Source organism: Ranitomeya imitator, chromosome 1, assembly GCF_032444005.1.
Source record: "Ranitomeya imitator isolate aRanImi1 chromosome 1, aRanImi1.pri, whole genome shotgun sequence".
Lineage (NCBI taxonomy): Eukaryota > Metazoa > Chordata > Amphibia > Anura > Dendrobatidae > Ranitomeya > Ranitomeya imitator.
Window position 1 is genome coordinate 128946585 of NC_091282.1, and position 21312 is coordinate 128967896.

Genomic DNA, 21312 nt, shown 5'->3' on the forward strand with positions numbered 1-21312 from the left:
TTGGTGTAAAGATCCCGGGAAACAAGAGTTGAACGACTGCAATATTGTCGATCACACTCGTTTATGGGCCTGAACTCAGCACATGTAAATACAACAGAAATGCTTTTGTGTGATGTGCAATATGTTAGCATTTGGGGTCCCACTTTAAACTTTTGCCTACGGCCCCACTTTGCCTAAAACCGGCCCTGCTTGGCACATAAATTGGCCAATTCATGGATGTCCAGCAGCCACAGCAAGGTGATCTTCTTTGCTGAGAACCAAATCTAATGTGATTCCTCTCATGAGCTACTATCCTACATTTATATGGGTAGACAGGATTGTGCTTTGATTAAACCCCCCACAGGCTGATGGGTGCAACGTACAGAATTCAAATAAGAAATCAAGAATAGAAATAAAGAAGCCGATGAAACAGAAACATGTAATGTTAGTTTACATTTTACCATGGTAAGTTAGTACATTAAGGCTCTGTTCGATACGATACGATACGATACACTTTATTAATCCCGTGGGAAATTATGGTATCACATAAGTATACCTAGCTCTCCTGCTGTATATTTTGGTTATACCACAAGATTTTTATCGACTAGAAGAACCGGTACATCATAGTAGTTTCCTTTTGACATAGGATTGGCCAGACCTTTTGCAGCTATCATTCGTCTGGCCCTGGCATGCAATAGTGTTATTTGGTGAGTAATGGAGGGAATGGCAGTGCCCATTTATAATATAGATTTATCCACTTTGATTGTGGATGCCTCATTTTCATTGAATCAAACATTTCAATATCTTTATCATCAAGCAGCCAGCCAAACATGGACAGTACGTTCACGCTGTGAAGTCGGGACACACACTGAGTAAAAGCAATAAAGGTCACAGGATCTGTTATCTGCTGGTGGGAAAGTGATCTGGAAATATTAAGATCTGTTAATTTGGGCAGATTATCCATTAGAAGGAAGAATTCTCTCCATCCAGACTGGGTGATGTGAGGATTATTATTGATGTCTAGGTACTGAAGGTTTCTCAGATGGCCGTCAGCTGTTATTTTGGCTGGAAAAGATAACATATATTAATGAAACATACATACCAAAATCAATATTTACCATGCACTGGAAGCTACGTCAGTGATTGCCATTGTGTTAGGGTGGTGATTTAAAGAGATGAAGCTGAACATGACCATAAACTGAGCCCCTAATACAAGACGTATTCTTGAAGGGTTTAACCCTGCTGTTGTCTTCGGTCTGGGGAGACCTATTTTGGACTTTGCTATTTTTTGGGGTGTTCAAGATGCGGTTCTGAAACTTGTGGTTGATTGACTTAAATGAGGATGGGTCGGTCAGCCACGGGTTTCAGAGCCGCATCTTGAATATTTTAAAGAATATTGAAGTTCAAGGTCGGTCGTTTTTGACCGAAGACAACAGCAGGGTTTAAAGCAATTGAAGTAAGTGGTCATAGTTATTAACATTTGACATGTTAACTTTTATTTTCTCTTAATATGTTATCAAGTAATATGGGTCCTGGTCCTTTAAGAAATCAGGCACCTTGTGAATTTCCTAAATATGGCTCTGAGCTTGGTAACCAAGCTTGTGCAACTAAATGTGCTGTGGAACCTTTTACTGTAGGGATATTATGTAAAATGTTACTCTGTACTGTGAGTGGTGGGTACACAGGCTTGTTGAGAGCAATGATTACGTGCAGCACGGTGGGCAGCACGGTGGCGCAGTGGTTAGCACAGCAGCCTTGCAGCGCTGGAGTCCTGGGTTCAAGCCCCACTAAGGACAACATCTGCAAAGAGTTTGTATGTTCTCTCCGTGTTTGCGTGGGTTTCCTCCGGGTACTCCGGTTTCCTCCCACATTCCAAAGACATACTGACAGGGAATTTAGATTGTGAGCCCCAATGGGGACAGCAATGATAATGTGTGTAAAGCGCTGCGGAATATGTTAGCGCTATATAAAAATAAAGATTATTATTATAAAAATAAAGATTATTATTACGTGTTGGTGGCACAGAGTTGTGCCGCAGAGGATCTGGATTGCATGTGCTTAGTACACGCACCTTTGTTGAAATGCTGGTTCATATGCGGAGTATGATTGAGAGAGCTTTGGTCACTTGGCTTCAAGTCTTTAAAGTCTGTTGGTGAGTATATAAAGAAGCCTCTACTTTGCACCATAGTCCGCAGGAGTGCGTGTGGCATAATGCAGCTGAGCTAGACATGGCACACGGTAGCGGTAGAGCAGAGAGACATTTGGAGGTTGTAGTTCGGCCAGGACCAGAGAATCATAGACCGTGTGATTAGATGAAGTGATGGTAGACCACAGCCCATGTCCTGACACCTGTTGTGGACTGCTGATAAACTTGGGCCTGTTCTGAGAAGCACCCCTAGAGAGGAGTGGTCCTGAAAATAAGTGGTTACAGGATGTCAAGAGAGAGAAGTGCCTTCACCAAAAGTGTGGGTGAGAATAAAGAAATTAGTTGTAACATTATCTGCAGCTTCTGGGTCAAACAAGTCTTGCTCTACAACTGTCTCTGGTGGATTTATTGTGTCCTAAGGCTACGTTAACATTAGCGTTGTGCACCGCTGCGTCGGCGACGCAACGCACAACGCATGCAAAAACGCACCAAAACGCACGCAAAAACGCTGCGTTTTGCGACGCATGTGTCGTTTTTTGCCGAAATTTGGACGCAAGAAAAATGCAACTTGTTGCGTTTTCTTGGTCCGACGCTTGAGGCAAAAAAGACCCATGCGTCGCACAACGCAACAAACAAAAACGCATGCGTCCCCCATGTTATAAATATAGGGGTGCATGACGCATGCGTCGCCGCTGCGTCTCCCGACGCAAACTAGCATAACGCTAATGTGAACGTTACCTAAGAGGAACTGATCATCAACATTCAGTGGTGCTGAGGCCTCAGACAGTGAAAGCCTCTGTGACTTATGTCAACAAGTTGTGCTGAGGCCTAAGACTGTAGAGGTAACTTTGCCAAGAACCATGATACTTGTGGTGGTCTGATATAGCAAAGAAGACCTGCAGATATTCCATAAATGTACATAATGGGAATGCTCTTGTAAACCTCCCATATCCACATTTTTAATGTGCCATCCTCATTTGGGGATCTGGGTTTGCAGTCAAGGGCCACCAAGAAAAACTGCTTTCATATGCTACAGTGCCTTGCGAAAATATTCGGCTCCCTGGAACTTTTCGACCTTTTCACACATATCATGCTTCAAACAAAAAGATACCAAATGTAAATTTTTGGTGAAGAATCAACAACAAGTGGAACACAATTGTGACGTTGAATGAAATTTATTGGTTATTTTAAATTTTTTGGGAAATTCCAAAACTGAAAAGTGGGGCATGCAATATTATTCGGCCCCTTTAACTTAATACTTTGTTGCGCCATCTTTTGCTGCGATTACAGCTGCAAGTCGCTTGGGGTATGTCTCTATCAGTTTTGTGCATTGAGAGACTGAAATTCTTGCCCATTCTTCCTTGGCAAACAGCTCGAGCTCAGTGAGGTTTGATGGAGATCGTTTGGGAACAGTAGTTTTCAGCTCTTTCCACAGATTCTCGATTTGATTGAGGTCTGGACTTTGACTTGGCCATTCTAACACATGGATACGTTTATTTGTGAACCATTCCATTGTAGATTTTGCTTTATGTTTGGGATCATTGTCTTGTTGGTAGACAAATCTCCATCCCAGTCTCAGGTCTTTTGCAGACTCCAACAGGTTTTCTTCAAGAATGGTCCTGTATTTGGTTCCATCCATCTTCCCATCAATTTTAACCATCTTCCCTGTCCCTGCTGAAGAAAAGCAGGCCCAAACCATGATGCTGCCACCACCATGTTTGACAGTGGGGATGGTGTGTTCAGGGTGATGAGCTGTGTTGCCTTTACGCCAAACATATCGTTTGGCATTTTTGCCAAAATTTTTTATCTGACCAGAGCACCTTCTTCCACATGTTTGGAGTGTCTACCAGGTGGCTTGTTGCAAACTTTAAACAACACTTTTTATGGATATCTTTGAGAAATGGCTATCTTCTTGCCACTCTTCCATAAAGGCCAGATTTGTGCAGTGATTGTTGTCCTATGGACAGACTGTCCCACCTCAGCTGTAGATCTCTGCAGTTCATCCAGAGTCATCATGAGCCTCTTGGCTGCATCTCTGATCAGTCTTCTCCTTGCTTGAGATGAAAGTTTAGATGGACGGCCGGGTCTTGGTTGATTTGCCGTAGTATGATACTCCTTCCATTTCAATATGTTCGCTTGCACAGTTCTCCTTGGGATGTTTAAAGTTTTGGAAATCATTTTGTATCCAAATCCGGCTTTAAACTTCTTCACAACAGTATCATGGACCTGCCTCTTGTGTTCCTTGGTCTTCAGGATGCTCTCTGTGCTTCAAACAGAACCCTGAGACTGTCACAGAGCAGGTGCATTTATACGGAGACTTGATTACACACAGGTGGATTATATTTATCATCATTAGGCATTTAGGACAACATTGGATCATTCAGAGATCCACAATGAACTTCTGGAGTGAGTTTGCTGCACTGAAAGTAAAGGGGCCGAATTTATTTTGCACGCCCCACTTTTCAGTTTTTGAATTTCCACAAAAATTTAAAACAACCAATAAATTTCGTTCAACTTCACAATTGTGTTCCACTTGTTGTTGATTCTTCACCAAAAATTTACATTTGGTATCTTTATGTTTGAAGAATGATATGTGGGAAAAGGTTGAAAAGTTCCAAGGAGCCGAATACTTATCGCAAGGCACTGTATGTACGGTGCCTTGAAAAAAGTATTCATACCCCATAAAGGTTTCCACATTTTTTATGCTACACCCACCAACATAACTGTATTTTATTGGGATTTTATGTGTTATACCAACACAAAGTAGCAAGCATTTGTGAAGGTAATGATACATGGTTTTCTAAATATTTTAAAAATATAATTCTGAATATTGTGATGTGTATTTGAGTCAATAATTTGTAAGACTACCTTTCACTGCAATTACTGCTGCACGTCTTTTGGGGTATGTTTAGACCAGCTTTGCACATCTAGAGGCTGACATTTTCGCCCATTCTTCTTTGCAAACTAGCTGTAGCTCCGTGAGATTGGATGGAGGCGTCTGTGAACAGCACAAGTCTTGCCACAGATTCTCAATGGGATTTAGGTCTGGACTGTGACTGGGCCATTCATACACATGAATATCTTGTTATCTAAACCATTCTATTGTAGCTCTGGCAGAATGTTTGGGGTCGTTGTCCTGCTGGAAGGAGAACCTACACTCCCTGGCAGAAGTTATGTCGTTTATCCATGTTATGTACTGTAAATAAAAGCTTATAACCTAACGTTAAATTCATCCATTGGTTGCATAAATTATTCTTTTGAAAGCTGAAACCCTCCGAAATGTGGTTTAGGTTAAGAAAATAAGTTGGCATCAATGCAGAAATATTCATCATTTAATGGACACAGAAATGGTCAGATTTTGACAAGACAAAAGTTTTGTCGCCCACAGAAAGTAATGTGATATTCAAACAAATAATTAACTTAAAATACAAATATATGTTGCATAACATTGGTGAATGAAGTTGTGGTGCTATTAGTCATATTTAACATTTTGTGTGACTTCCATGAGCTTGGAGGACTGCATCCATGCTGTTCAACAATGATTCATACAATTTATTAATGAAGTCATCAGGAATAGCAAAGAATGCAGTCTCACATGCCTCACAGAGTTCATCTAGGTTCTTTGGTTTTGTCTTCCAAGCTTCCTCTTTCATCCTACCCCAAACATGCTCAATGATGTTCATATTATACAAGGAGAAAAGGGAGTATATAGGTTTAAAAATAGTAATGCTTTATTTCATTTACAAAACGTCCATTAGTCATACATGAATAAATACAAAAGGTACAAAAGATTCTTAGATACAGTGCATCAGCATGGTTTTTAGAGAGCAGGCAACAGAACATCAGACTGGAACTGTGGAAGAAAAAGAGACCCCCGACACACGTTTTGCTTCTGGTGTTGTGCTTTCTCAAGGGGAAGTGAGCACAACACCAGAAGCGAAACGCGCGTCGGGGGTCTCTTTTTCTTCCACGGTTCCAGTCCGGTGTTCTGTTGCCCTTTAATTGACCGGTAAGCGCTGCTGCCCTATCATAAATGCACCATTTGGGATTTTAGGCTATATACTATCAGTAGCTCACTGCCTTTGTATATATTGACACATTGGGCTCTGTACACCGGGGGATGACTGCTCTCTAAAAACCATGCTGATGCACTGTATCTAAGAATCTTTTGTACCTTTTGTATTTATTCATGTATATATTCATGTATGACTAATGGACGTTTTGTAAATTAAATAAAGCATTACTATTTTTAAACCTATATACTCCTTTTTCTCCTTGTATAGTATAATTATGGAGTGGGTTGCTTTTGCCTTTGGATTTGGGTCTCTTTTCACTACATAGTGCAAAAATTCCCTTTCTTTTTAACCCCTTTCTGACCTCGGACGGGATAGTACGTCCGAGGTCAGAAGCCCAGCTTTGATGCAGGGCTCCGCGGTGAGCCCGCATCAAAGCCGGGACATGTCAGCTGTTTTGAACAGCTGACATGTGCCCGTAATAGGCGCGGGCAGAATCGCGATCTGCCCGCACCTATTAACTAGTTAAATGCCGCTGTCAAACGCAGACAGCGGCATTTAACTACCGCTTCCGGCCGGGCGGCCGGAAATGACGTCATCGCCGACCCCAGTCACATGATCGGGGGTCGGCGATGCATCAGGATGGTAACCATAGAGGTCCTAGAGACCTCTATGGTTACTGATCACCGGTGGCTGTGAGCGCCACCCTGTGGTCGGCGCTCACAGCACACCTGCATTTCTGCTACATAGCAGCGATCAGCAGATCGCTGCTATGTAGCAGAGGCGATCGAGTTGTGCCTGCTTCTAGCCTCCCATGGAGGCTATTGAAGCATGGCAAAAGTAAAAAAAAAAAAGTTAAAAAAAATGTGAAAAAAATTAAAAAAAATATAAACGTTTAAATCACCCCCCTTTCGCCCCAATCAAAATAAATCAATTAAAAAAAATCAAATCTACACGTATTTGGTATCGCCGCGCTCAGAATCGTCCGATCTATCAATTAAAAAAAAGCATTAACCTGATCGCTAAATGGCATAGCGAGAAAAAAATTCGAAACGCCAGAATTACGTTTTTTAGGTCGCCGCGACATTGCATTAAAATGCAATAACGGGCGATCAAAAGAACGTATCTGCACCAAAATGCTATAATTAAAAACGTCATCTCGGCACGCAAAAAATAAGCCCTCAACCAACCCCAGATCACGAAAAATGGAGACGCTACGAGTATCGGAAAATGGCGCAATTTTTTTTTTTATTAGCAAAGTTTGGAATTTTTTTTCACCACTTAGATAAAAAATAACCTAGTCATGTTAGGTGTCTATGAACTCGTACTGACCTGGACAATCATAACGGCAGGTCAGTTTTAGCATTTAGTGAACCTAGCAAAAAAGCCAAACAAAAAACAAGTGTGGGATTGCACTTTTTTTTGCAATTTCACCGCACTTGGAATTTTTTTCCCGTTTTCTAGTACCAGACATGCTAAAACCAATGATGTCGTTCAAAAGTACAACTCATCCCGCAAAAAATAAGCCCTCAGATGGCCAAATTGACCGAAAAATAAAAAAGTTATGGCTCTGGGAAGGAGGGGAGTGATAAACAAACACGGAAAAATGAAAAATCCCAAGGTCATGAAGGGGTTAAAAAATGTATTCTGATCTGGTTACAATCAATGATGTTCATGTCTGGTGACTGGACTGGCCAGTCCTTGAGCACCTTGATCTTTTTTGCCTGTAGGAACTTTGTAGTAGAGAAGGATGTATGAGATGGAGCACCATCCTGCTGCAGAATTTGACCCCTTTTATGATTTTGAATATAAGAGGTAGCTAATACTTCTTGATATTTTAAGCTATTGATATTGCCTTCAACCTTGCAAATGTTTCGCACCCCCCTATACTGAATGTAACCCCAGACCTTGATCTTTCCACCACCAAATTTAACTGTTTTCAGGGTGTATTTTGGATCCATACGGGCTCCAGTAGGTCTCCTGCAGTATTTGCGGTGGCTGTGGTGTAATTCTACTGAAGAGTCATCAGAGAAATCCACCTTCTGCCACTTTTCTAGCGTCCGTCTGTTTAACAGGCTGTGAGACCTTTGCAAATGCCACACGGTTTTTTATTTGCCTTTTGTTTAGTGTTGGCTTCTGGGCACTGATTCGACCATGGAGGCCATTTCGAGACAGAATCCTACAAACTGTTCTAGTTGACACTGGGACTTGAGGTGACCAGGCCTGTTGGAGCTCTGCTGCAGTGGAAGAGGGGTTTGCTTTGGATATTCTAACCAACAAACGTTTCTCCTGAGCAGTTGTCTTGCGGGGTCTGCCGGACCTGGGCTTGTCAAACACATCTCCAATCTCTTTAAATATTTTTTTAATTCTTTGTACTTGATGCTAAGACCTATTAAAGGTGCCAGCCACCCCTGCAGTGGGTCTGGTCTTCAGCCTCTTGATAATCCAGGCTTTGGTCGCAGGGTGGATTTTTGGCATGTTGTCAGAGCTCAAGTTGCAGTTCAAGTGAAGATCTGGGGTGCTGGGTTTCTATTTATACACACACACACTAATTAACAGATCATTTACTGAGCACAGGTGAGGATGTAAACTAGGATTGGGTGCATTATATGACCAGGCGACAAAACTTTTGTTTTGCCAAAATCTGACCATTCTGTGTTCATTAACTGAACAATATTTTTGTATTGATGCCAATTTATTTTCTTAACCTAAACCACCATTTTCGGAGGGTTTCAGCTTTCAAAAGAATAATTTTTACAACCAATGGATGAATTTAATGTCAGGTTATAAGCTTTTATTTACATAATATGGATAAGCGACACAACTTCTGTCAGGGACTGTACACTCCAGTCTCAAGTCTTTTGCAGTCTCTAACAGATTTTCTTCCAGGATTTCCCTGTATTTAGTTCCATCCATCTTCCCATCAGCTCTGGCCAGCCTGGTAAAGCCTCTCCACTGCATAATGCTGCCTGCCACCACCATATTTGACAGAAGGATTTTTTTCAGGGTGATGTGCAGTGTTAGTTTTCCACCACAAATAGCATTTTGCATTTAGCCCCCAAAATTCTAGTTTGGTCTCATCTGACCAGAGCACCTTTTTCCACATGCTAGCTGTGTCTCCTACATGGCATGTGGAAGAAAGTTCACGGGGTATGAATACTGTTTCAAGGCACTGTATCTCTAATTGTTACTGCACTATTTTCTGTAACTAAATATAATGCCAAGAAAATACCTTTCCTTTAGGATCACATGTTTCTTACCTAACTCCAGCAGGCTGCTGTCAGTCAATAACTGACACTGGATGGTGAGATTCACGAGATTGGGCATATGCTGAAGTGCCTCCATGAAGTACGCCATAGTTTTTCTAACACCATGGCCACCTGGGAATGTAAATTCTTCCAGCTGCTCCAGATATGCTAAACCTTTAGCTGCATGAAAATGAACCCAATAGAAATAAGTCAAATTAAAGTATCATTTGGGCATCACTGGTCAAAATTACTGTTATTGTGCATAGTCAAGCAAGTTGAAGATTAAAGGGAATCTGTCATCCCAAAATTCGCCTATAAGCTAAGACCACTGGCATCAGGGGCTTATCTACAGCATTCTGTAATGCTGTAGATAAGCCCCCGACGTAACCTGAAAGATAAGAAAAACAAGTTAGATTATACTCACCCAGGGGCGGTCCCGGCTGCGGTCCGATGGGCGTCACGGTCCGGGTCCAGCACCTCCCAGCTTCATACGATGACGTCCTCTTATTTGCTTCCTGCCGCGGCTCATGCGCAGGCAGACTTTATCTGCCCTGACAAGGGCAGAGTAAAGTACTGCAGTGTGCAGGCGCCGGGAAAGGTCAGAGAGGTCCAGCGCCTGCGCACTGCAGTACAGAATGCTGTAGAAAAGCCCCCAATGCCGGTGACAGATTCCCTTTAAATGAGCTCTACAAGGGCTAAAGTTAAAGATGACACATTTCCTTTGCATTTTATGCAGAACAAATATATCTATATATACGGTAATCGTCTAAGGTACACTTCCGTCTGTTTGTCTGTCACGGAAATCCCGCGTCGCGGATTGGTCGCGGCTGGCTGGGCGTGACCAATCAGTGACAGGCACAGTCCGGCTGCAAATTGGCCCCTCCCTACTCCCCTCCAGTCAGTGCCCCCTCCATACTCCCCTCCAGTCAGCTGTTAAACGGACTGCGTTACATCGTGGCATAACGCGGTGTAATGTCGTCTGTTAACGCTGCTATTAACGCTGTAAGTGTGACCAACTTTTTACTATTGATGCTGCCTATGCAGCATCAATAGTAAAAACATATAATGTTAAAAATAAGAATTAAAAAAAATCATTATATTCTCACCTTCCGGCATCCGCGGCAGCCTTTCCCACTCCTCGCGACGCTCTGATCCCAAGTATGCATTGCGACAATGACCCCAGATGACGTAGCGGTCTCACGAGACCGCTACAACATCACGGGTTATTGCCGCAAGGCGTTACTGGGCACGGAGCATCGCAAGGAGCATCACTAAAGGCCTGGGCTGGATCCGGGGCCGCCGGAAGGTGAGTATATAACTATTTTTTATTTTAACTCTTTTTTTAAAGGATATGGTGCCCACATTGCTATATACTATGTGGGCTGCGTTTTATACCACGTGGGCTGTGTTATATACTGCGTGGGCTGAGTTATATACTGTGTGGACTGTGTTATATACTACGTTGGCTGTGCTATATAATACGTGGCTGTGTTATATACTAAGTGGGCTGTGTTATATGCTGAGTGGGCTGTGCTATATACTACGTGGGCTGTGCTATATACTACATGGGCTGTGCTATATACTAGGTGGGCTGTGTTATATACTGCGAGGGCTGTGCAATATACTATGTGGGCTGTGTTATATACTGCATGGGCTGTGTTATATACTGCTTGGGCTGTGCTATATACAACATGGGCTGTGTTATATACTGCGTGGGTTGTGTTATATACTATGTGGGCTGTGTTATATACTACGTGGGCTGTGTTATATACTACGTGGGCTGTTATATACTACGTGGGCTTTGCTATATACTATGTGGGCTTTGCTATATACTATGTGGGCTGTGCTATATACTACGTGGGCAGTGTTATATACTGTGTGGGCTGTTATATATTGCGTGGGCTGTGTTATATACTACGTAGGCTGTATTATATATTGCGTGGGCTGTGTTATATACTACGTAGGCTGTATTATATACTGCGTGGGCTGTGCTATATACTACGTGGCTGTGCTATATACTACGTGGCTGTGCTATATACTACGTGGCTGTGCTATATACTACGTGGCTGTGCTATATACTACGTGGCTGTGCTATATACTACATGGCTGTGCTATATACTACGTGGGCTGTATTATATGCTACGTGGGCTGTGAGACTCATTTGCCCGGGGCCCGCAAAAACCTGGAGCTGGCCCTGGCTTCACTGATTGCTCGCGTCCGACTGGGCATGACCAATCAGCGACAGACGCAGTCCGGCCATGAATTGGCATGGGATTTGAACTACGCTTCGCTAATTGGTTGCACCCGGCCGGCCGAATCATGTGTATTCATTGCATTATTCTGAAATCTTCATAAATAAACTACATACATATTCTAGAATACCCGATGCGTTAGAATGGGGCCACCATCTAGTATATATTATATATATATATATATATATATATATATATATATATATATATATATTCAGTACGGACCAAAAGTTTGGACACACTTCATTTAACGATTTCTCTGTATTTTCATGACTATGAAAATTGTACATTCACACTGAAGGCATCAAAACTATGAATTAACACATGTGGAATTATATACTTAACAAAAAAGTGTGAAACAACTGAAAATATGTCTTATATTCTAGGTTCTTCAAAGTAGCCACCTTTTGCTTTGATGACTGCTTTGCACACTTTTGGCATTCTCTTGATGAGCTTCAAGAGGTAGTCACTGGGAATGGTTTTCACTTTACAGGTGTGCCATGTCAGGTTTAATAAGTGGGATTTCTTGCCTTATAAATGGTGTTGGGACCATCAGTTGTGTTGTGCAGAAGTCTGGTGGATACCCAGCTGATAGTCCTACTGAATAGACTTAGAATTTGTAATGAGGCAAGAAAAAAGCAGGTAAGTAAAGAAAAATCTTTAAATGAGAAGGTGTGTCCAACCTTTTGGTCTGTACTGTATGTCCCATCAATATCGGATGTATGCAAACCCCAATATTCATAGCTTCCCATTGGCACTGAACCAACTGGCTGCAGATATAACATTTCCTTTCAACTCAGGATGTTATTCCTGTGGTCAAAAGAGATGTTTCCACTTCTGCATCTATGCGCAAACATGTCTCTTTGTTATCTGGACCCCAAAAAAGATCTTTCCTGTTTAATTACCCCTACTATGTAGGGAGTATTAAATTGTTGTGTCACTTCTCAGCCATACATATGTCAACTGTGCAATTCTAATTCAAGGAGACTCTTAGATTGCCAGCTCTTTTCTCCTTGTAAGATTTTTGTGAGAGAGGAGGGGAGTGAATGCCCCTTCACTGGAGTTGTGTTATGGATTTTAATGTTTTTGTGACAGGCTTGTTTATACGTTCTTTTGCATACTTCCGACTCAGAAATTTATGGTGAGGACGCAGGAGAAGTTTTCTCCCGATGAAGGTCATATTTGTGCAGGTGTCTCTGAACAGTAGAATAAGGTACCAAAACTGCAGAGTCTGCTAAATCTTTCTGAAGGTCATTTGCAGTTAAGTGGGAGTTCTGATTTGGCTCTCTAGCAATCTACAAGCAGCGCTCATTGAAATTTTTACCGCCATTGTTCCTGTTAACTACCATTTCTTAATTATATTTTGAACTGATGAGAGGGCAACGTGAAAAAGCATTGCTGTCTTCTTATAGCCTTCTCCTGATTTCTAGGCCTCCACTGTTTTTATAAAGCTGGGAAATTTGCATCACCTGACCTTTCATAACGATGATAGTGAACAAGCCATAACCCCAACAGGCTAATTAAGGTCTGAAACCTTGGTCAAAGTTATTGAAGCATAGAAATCTCCAAGGGTGCCCAAACTTTTGAATAGGCCCATTTTCCTTTTTATAATTTCTAAAATGTAAAAAATGACCCTATATATATTTATTGCCTAAAATACAAAGGAAACGTGTCGTCTTTAACTTTAGCCATTTTAGAGATCATTTCATCTTCAACTTGTTTAAATGTTGACAATAACAGTAAATTAACAGGCTGATAAAAGGATGGGAATGGTAAACTCAACTAAAAAGGGATTCTGGGAGGAAAACATAGATAGCCTATACTTAGTCAACAACAAATGTACAACCTATGGAAAGTCAACCCCCAAAAACTTCACTAATAAGGAGAATAAAGGTGTGCAGCATTTCCTGGAGCATCATTCTTCTCTGCTTATTAAGGTTCAGCAGCTCATCTTTTGATACATCTGTGATTTACAAGCCACATGTGAATGCCCCACTAATTCACATGCATTGCAAAGGGTAACAATTTTCTATAAATGGGCATCAGTATGTTCTGAATTTTGCACAGATTTATTTTTTACTATATGTGAATGGGAATTTCAGAACTCTTTCTACGTATAACTGGTACAGATTTTCAGTGCAGAAAAAGGTGAGCATAAAATGACCTCAGTAATCTCTATAATCAAATATTGTGTTATCCATTAGTGTAATAATAATTTAAAAAAAACCATACCAAATATTTTTGTCGATTCAGCGTTTACACAGTATTGAAATTCTATTTCCAAAATCTTGAGATTTGTGAATGAGGGGAGAGCAGCAGCTTGATAAAAAGAAAAAACATGATGACACTAAATATAATGATTGAAATAGGAAGCAAGTTACATTTGTCAATTAGTTGCAGAACTGTTAACATATAATACAGACAATTTTAAACATTTCAGAAGCTTTTAAACTTTTATAAGCAAGTACGTCAACCGTAAAATTCAACATTTACAGTGTGGACACTTATTTTTCAAGATTTCTGCACTTCGCCCTGGCAGTTGGTTTATCAACTTCTGGGTCAAATCCTGACTGATGGCAACACATTCATGTCTTATCAGTGCTTTGAACACCAATATAAGAAAATGCAAGCCAATAAAATCAGTACACTTTATAATTAAAAATAAAAATAAAATGAATAAAAACAATAAGAATGATAGGTTCAGAAGGGTATACATGTATAACAGTATATGGGAAGTATCACAATACGTGAAATCCTAAATTGTGAAAAAAGGAACAAAAGTGTTATGGTCATTAAGCCCATGAGGAATTAAAGTTCAACTCGTATATTCACATAGATTCTCTGTGTGCAAGGAGACAGTTCAAGGTGCCCCCCTAGTATCGATCAGAATCCTATCAATCCCTATGATGCTTAAGAATGATGGATCACAGTTATGCATAGATTTAAAATGGGGAGGGATTGGCTTTGGGTTGGAGTTATTATCTTCCTGTATGGCATTATCATTGTTTAGAATATGCTCACGCACTCTCCTACAAAATTCCCTTGAAGTCATGCCAATATATAACAATCTACAAGGACATGTTGGCACAATACACCACAGCCCGAATAGAACAATTAATGTGGTGTGTAATAGAGTAGGTCTTATTGCCACTTGAGTCTAAAAACTTTTTGTTGGACATTGGGACTTGCAACACCCTTCCCACAAGGTGAACAACCCCACATGGGGCCTCGAGAGTTGAAGATAGCTGCCCGCTCAGTGCCTTTGTAGTGTACAGTAACCAAGGTCTAGTTCAAGTGCAGTGGACTGCTAGCGTTAGCAAGTATCTATCATTCATGGCAGTGGGAGACCTTACTAGAATCCCTTGTGGACATTCCTACAACGTTCGGAGCTCAAGGCTCTGTAGTACAGGGGACAATGGACATGGAACCGTGTTAAGGGAAGATCAAGGATCCCTGGTGGACTGTGGGACTGGACGAGAAATCCCAGGGGCTGAGAGAGCCACTGAACGTGGGAATAGTCCAGGAGGAACAGTTAGCGATGCTGAGGGTGTGCTGTGATAAGGAAGCTAGGAACTGTAGGTGTGGTGCCCAGCACTTTATGTTGCAGTGTGATGACCTTGAACTGTCCTATAAATTTTTACATGTTGAAATGAACCGGATGTCCTTTGATCTATGTGCGACGGCTCCTGAAGATGCAGGCCTGGGGAAGGTGAAGGCCTGAGGCCTACAAGTGAGTGTTATCCACCCCACATATGTATGCTCAGCGAATAAAAAACACGAACAATCTGCTCTGGATTAATCTGACCAATATAAATACACAATATAGCAAAGCCAGCTCCTAAACTAGTTAAAACTTAACATTTAATATGTATACATAAAACAATTAACGATCAACAATCAAAAAATAAAGTGCTCATGATTACCAGTACTCTTAATAAAATGGCTCAGTCTCACCCAATTGTTGTAACCCGGTTCTCCAGAGGTTCATGTAACGCCGGGGTGTATGAGACCAAATTGTAGAGAGAAAGAGGACAAGGGGAGGGGGGGGGGAGGGATTGGGGCCTACTTTCCCTGTCGTGCCCTCTGCAAAAAGCTCCCGCTCTCTAAAAGGCCGTACCCAAGTATGAGCCTACTTTGTGATGCCCATGGTAAATGTAGCCTCCCTGGATAATGTCTCTTCCCTTCCCAACGCGTTTCCTCCCCTGTTCAGGGGGTTCATCAGGGGAAATTGTCCAGGCTAGTGAAGGTCTTTTGCAGTGGCAGATACAACCTTCCTATGTGAAAGATTCCTCAGTGTGAGGGTAAAAATTTCCCCTGATGAACCCCCTGAACAGGGGAGGAAACGCGTTGGGAAGGGAAGACATATTATCCAGGGAGGCTACATTTACCATGGGCACCACAAAGTAGGCTCATACTTGGGTACTGCCCTTGTGAGGGCGGGAGCTTTTTGCAGAGGGCACGACAGGGAAAGTAGGCCCCAATCCCTCCCCCCCCCTCTCCCCTTGTCCTCTTTCTCTCTACATTTTTGTCTCATACACCCCGGCGTTACATGATCCTCTGGAGAACCGGGTTGCAACAATTGGGTGAGACTGAGCCATTTTATTAAGAGTACTGGTAATCATGAGCATTTTATTTTTTGATTGTTGATGGTTAATTGTTTTATGTATACATATTAAATGTTAAGTTTTAACTAGTTTAGGAGCTGGCTTTGCTATATTGTGTCCACCCCACATATGATAGCACATTGGCACTGGGACACGATTTTCCTGTGGAGTGCCGTGACGTTATGCAGGCTACCACAGGCGGGCACTTTACATAGGGACCTCATAACCAATTAAAAAATGAGAGTAGCAACATTATATGCATATGGTACACAGATAATAATTTAAAAACTTTGTCTGGAAACAAGAATGTGGAACTTGTTTCTCTCTGACTACAAAAAAAATTAAAAAAGGAGATCATACCCAGATGGATAATTTCCTTGTCATAAAGTCCTAGTTCTGGAAAACGAAGTTCTTTCATCTTTCCATTCTTACATAATGAACTAATAATATTCTCCAATCCGGGGCAGTATGTACACCTCATTGTAAAGGAGGTCAGATTACTGAAATGTTCAATAAAGTTGGCTGCAATGTAAAAATGCAAACAAGGATTATTAATAATAATAATAATATTACACAGTGCAGCTGTTGAAGTACTGACTGAATCTGATCCGAGGTCACACTTGCGAGTGCAATGCGAGAAACTCGCACATGTCTCTTGCATCAATACCTGGCACTGCCGCCGGCTCTCAGGAATGGAGCGTTCAGCTGCATAGAGAAAACATGCAGCCACACGCTCCGGTCCCGAGTGCTGGTTGCAGTGCCGGTTATTGATGCGAGACACATGTGCGAGTTTCTCGCATTGCACTCGCAAGTGTGACCCAGACCTAAAACTCAATGTATGACTGAGCAAGTTTTAATTTCTGAACTTTAATTTTTCCTCCTCTTCTTCAGAGAACAGTAACATTTTTGCTCTGTTGCCACATGAAGGCTTATTTAGTTTATTTGCCATTTGTTTTATAGTGCCATTCCAAGTTCCATCATTTTTTATTTTCCCATTGGTGGAGTTTTACTAGGACTTATTTTTTACATAGCAAGCAGTAGTTTTTATTGGTATCATCTTGGGTGCATATAACTTTTGATCACTTCCATTTTTTGGGATTAGCGAGAAGACCAAAATAAACCCACAATTGTGGCATTCTTATTTTTCTTTATGACATATACCGTGTTTAAATACTTTAATATTTTGAAAGATTGGCATTTTACAGACATGGCAAACCTAAACTTATTTTTAATTATTTTGTTTAGATAGATTCAAAATGGTAAAAGATGAGTGATTTATATTTATTCAATTATCTAACCATTTTTTTTAAACTGTTAGTTTTGCAATTTATTTTCAATTTACTAATCAAGGAGCATCTAGATGGTGGGCCTCTGGTTACTATTTCAACCCACCACCACCAAGGGAAGGTCTATCTGAGAGAAATGGCATCCTTAGGATTTAGTCACCTAAAGGGACTATATTTTTAACTATGGGCCTAAGAATTAACAGGAGGGTAGTTACTAACTAACTGTCTGTTCTACCCGGTGCTTGCTCAGAGCGGTCACTGACTGATCCAGCCAGTGATCCTCCGCTTTTGTTTTAGATTTTTCCCTTTAATATCTGACTGCAGTGCTTTTGGACAAAAAAAGTCCACAAACAATAACATAGTAACATAGTTAGTAAGGCCGAAAAAAGACATTTGTCCATCCAGTTCAGCCTATATTCCATTATAATAAATCCCCAGATCTACGTCCTTCTACAGAACCTAATAATTGTATGATACAATATTGTTCTGCTCCAGGAAGACATCCAGGCCTCTCTTGAACCCCTCGACTGAGTTTGCCATCACCACCTCCTCAGGCAAGCAATTCCAGATTCTCACTGCCCTAACAGTAAAGAATCCTCTTCTATGTTGGTGGAAAAACCTTCTCTCCTCCAGATGCAAAGAATGCCCCCTTGTGCCCGTCACCTTCCTTGGTATAAACAGATCCTCGGCGAGATATTTGTATTGTCCCCTTATATACTTATACATGGTTATTAGATCGCCCCTCAGTCGTCTTTTTTCTAGACTAAATAATCCTAATTTCGCTAATCTATCTGGGTATTGTAGTTCTCCCATCCCCTTTATTAATTTTGTTGCCCTCCTTTGTACTCTCTCTAGTTCCATTATATCCTTCCTGAGCACCGTTGCCCAAAACTGGACACAGTACTCCATGTGCGGTCTAACTAGGGATTTGTACAGAGGCAGTATAATGCTCTCATCATGTGTATCCAGACCTCTTTTAATGCACCCCATGATCCTGTTCGCCTTGGCAGCTGCTGCCTGGCACTGGCACTGGCTGCTCCAGGTAAGTTTATCATTAACTAGGATCCCCAAGTCCTTCTCCCTGTCAGATTTACCCAGTGGTTTCCCTGTTCAGTGTGTAATGGTGATATTGATTCCTTCTTCCCATGTGTATAACCTTACATTTATCATTGTTAAACCTCATCTGCCACCTTTCAGCCCAAGTTTCCAACTTATCCAGATCCATCTGTAGCAGAATACTATCTTCTCTTGTATTAACTGCTTTACATAGTTTTGTATCATCTGCAAATATCGATATTTTACTGTGTAAACCTTCTACCAGATCATTAATGAATATGTTGAAGAGAACAGGTCCCAATACCGACCCCTGCGGTACCCCACTGGTCACAGCGACCCAGTTAGAGACTATACCATTTATAACCACCCTCTGCTTTCTATCACTAAGCCAGTTACTAACCCATTTACACACATTTTCCCCCAGACCAAGCATTCTCATTTTGTGTACCAACCTCTTGTGCGGCACGGTATCAAACGCTTTGGAAAAATCGAGATATACCACGTCCAATGACTCACCGTGGTCCAGCCTATAGCTTACCTCTTCATAAAAACTGATTAGATTGGTTTGACAGGAGCGATTTCTCATAAACCCATGCTGATATGGAGTTAAACAGTTATTCTCATTGAGATAATCCAGAATAACATCCCTCAGAAACCCTTCAAATATTTTACCAACAATAGAGGTTAGACTTACTGGCCTATAATTCCCAGGGTCACTTTTAGAGCCCTTTTTGAATATTGGCACCACATTTGCTATGCGCCAGTCCTGCGGAACAGACCCCGTCGCTATAGAGTCCCTAAAAATAAGAAATAATGGTTTATCTATTACATTACTTAGTTCTCTTAGTACTCGTGGGTGTATGCCATCCGGACCCGGAGATTTATCTATTTTAATCTTATTTAGCCGATTTCGCACCTCTTCTTGGGTTAGATTGGTGACCCTTAATATAGGGTTTTCATTGTTTCTTGGGATTTCACCTAGCATTTCATTTTCCACCGTGAATACCGTGGTGAAGAAGGTGTTTAATATGTTAGCTTTTTCCTCGTCATCTACAACCATACTTTCCTCACAATTTTTTAAGGGGCCTACATTTTCAGTTTTTATTCTTTTACTATTGATATAGTTGAAGAACAGTTTGGGATTAGTTTTACTCTCCTTAGCAATGTGCTTCTCTGTTTCCTTTTTGGCAGCTTTAATTAGTTTTTTTTAGATAAAGTATTTTTCTCCCTATAGTTTTTTAGAGCTTCAATGGTGCCATCCTGCTTTAGTAGTGCAAATGCTTTCTTTTTACTGTTACCGTATATACTCGAGTATAAGCCGAGATTTTCAGCCCAAATTTTTGGGCTGAAAGTGCCCCCCTCGGCTTATACTCGAGTCACGGTAGCGGTGGGGTCGGCAGGTGAGGGGGAGCGGGCGCTGAGGTATACTTACCTAGTCCCAGCGATTCTCGCGCTGTCCCTGCCGTCCCACGGGCTTCGGCGCTGCAGTTTCTTCCTCTCTTCAGCGGTCACGTGGGACCGCTCATTACAGAAATGAATAAGCGGCTCCACCTCCCATAGGGGCGGAGCCGCTTATTCATTTCTCTAATCAGCGGTGCCGGTGACCGCTGATAGAGAAAGAAGCTGCGGCACCGAAGACAGGAGGGGACAGCGCGAGGATCGCCAGGACTAGGTGAGTATGTTATATTCACCTGTCCACGTTCCAGCCGCCGGGCGCCGATCCATCTTCCCGGCCGGCGCCTCCATCTTCCCGGCGTCTGCGCTCTCTGACTGTTCAGGCAGAGGGCGCGATGACGCATACAGTGTGCGCGGCGCCCTCTGCCTGATCAGTCAGAGCAGAGACGCCGGGAAGATGGAGGCGCCGGAACGAGACGCCGGGAGCTGCAATCAAGGGAGGTGAGTATGTGTTTTTTTTTCTTTATTGCGGCAGCGGCGGCACAAATTTATGTGGAACATCTATGGGGCACAGTGAACGGTGCAGAGCACCGTATATGGCACAGCACAGCTATGGGGCACAGTGAACGGTGCAGAGCACCGTATATGGCACAGCACAGCTATGGGGCACAGTGAACGGTGCAGAGCACCGTATATGGCACAGCACAGCTATGGGGCACAGTGAACGGTGCAGAGCACCGTATATGGCACAGCACAGCTATGGGGCACAGTGAACGGTGCAGAGCACCGTATATGGCACAGCACAGCTATGGGGCACAGTGAACGGTGCAGAGCACCGTATATGGCACAGCACAGCTATGGGGCACAGTGAACGGTGCAGAGCACCGTATATGGCACAGCACAGCTATGGGGCACAGTGAACGGTGCAGAGCACCGTATATGGCACAGCACAGCTATGGGGCACAGTGAACGGTGCAGAGCACCGTATATGGCACAGCACAGCTATGGGGCACAGTGAACGGTGCAGAGCACCGTATATGGCACAGCACAGCTATGGGGCACAGTGAACGGTGCAGAGCACCGTATATGGCACAGCACAGCTATGGGGCACAGTGAACGGTGCAGAGCACCGTATATGGCACAGCACAGCTATGGGGCACAGTGAACGGTGCAGAGCACCGTATATGGCACAGCTATGGGGCACAGTGAACGGTGCAGAGCACCGTATATGGCACAGCTAGGGGGCACAATGAACGGTGCAGAGCACTATATGGTTCACACCTATGGGGAAATATGAACGGTGCAGAGCACTATATGGCACAGCTATGGGGAA

At 42.3% G+C, this 21312-nt stretch overlaps 1 protein-coding gene across 1 annotated transcript in view; it reads right to left on the minus strand.

The window, feature by feature from the left end:
* Positions 1-478: 478 nt before the first annotated feature.
* The window catches only part of NAIP (NLR family apoptosis inhibitory protein), an 80970-nt gene continuing 60136 nt past the window's right edge, over positions 479-21312 (minus strand). The window contains exons 11-14 of the mRNA XM_069750713.1: positions 16603-16764; positions 13871-13957; positions 9399-9566; positions 479-1044 (exon numbers count right to left, since the gene is read on the minus strand). Of these exons, the coding sequence (XP_069606814.1) occupies positions 680-1044; positions 9399-9566; positions 13871-13957; positions 16603-16764 (782 nt within the window). The 3' untranslated portion in view covers positions 479-679. The remainder of the gene's footprint in view (positions 1045-9398; positions 9567-13870; positions 13958-16602; positions 16765-21312) is intronic.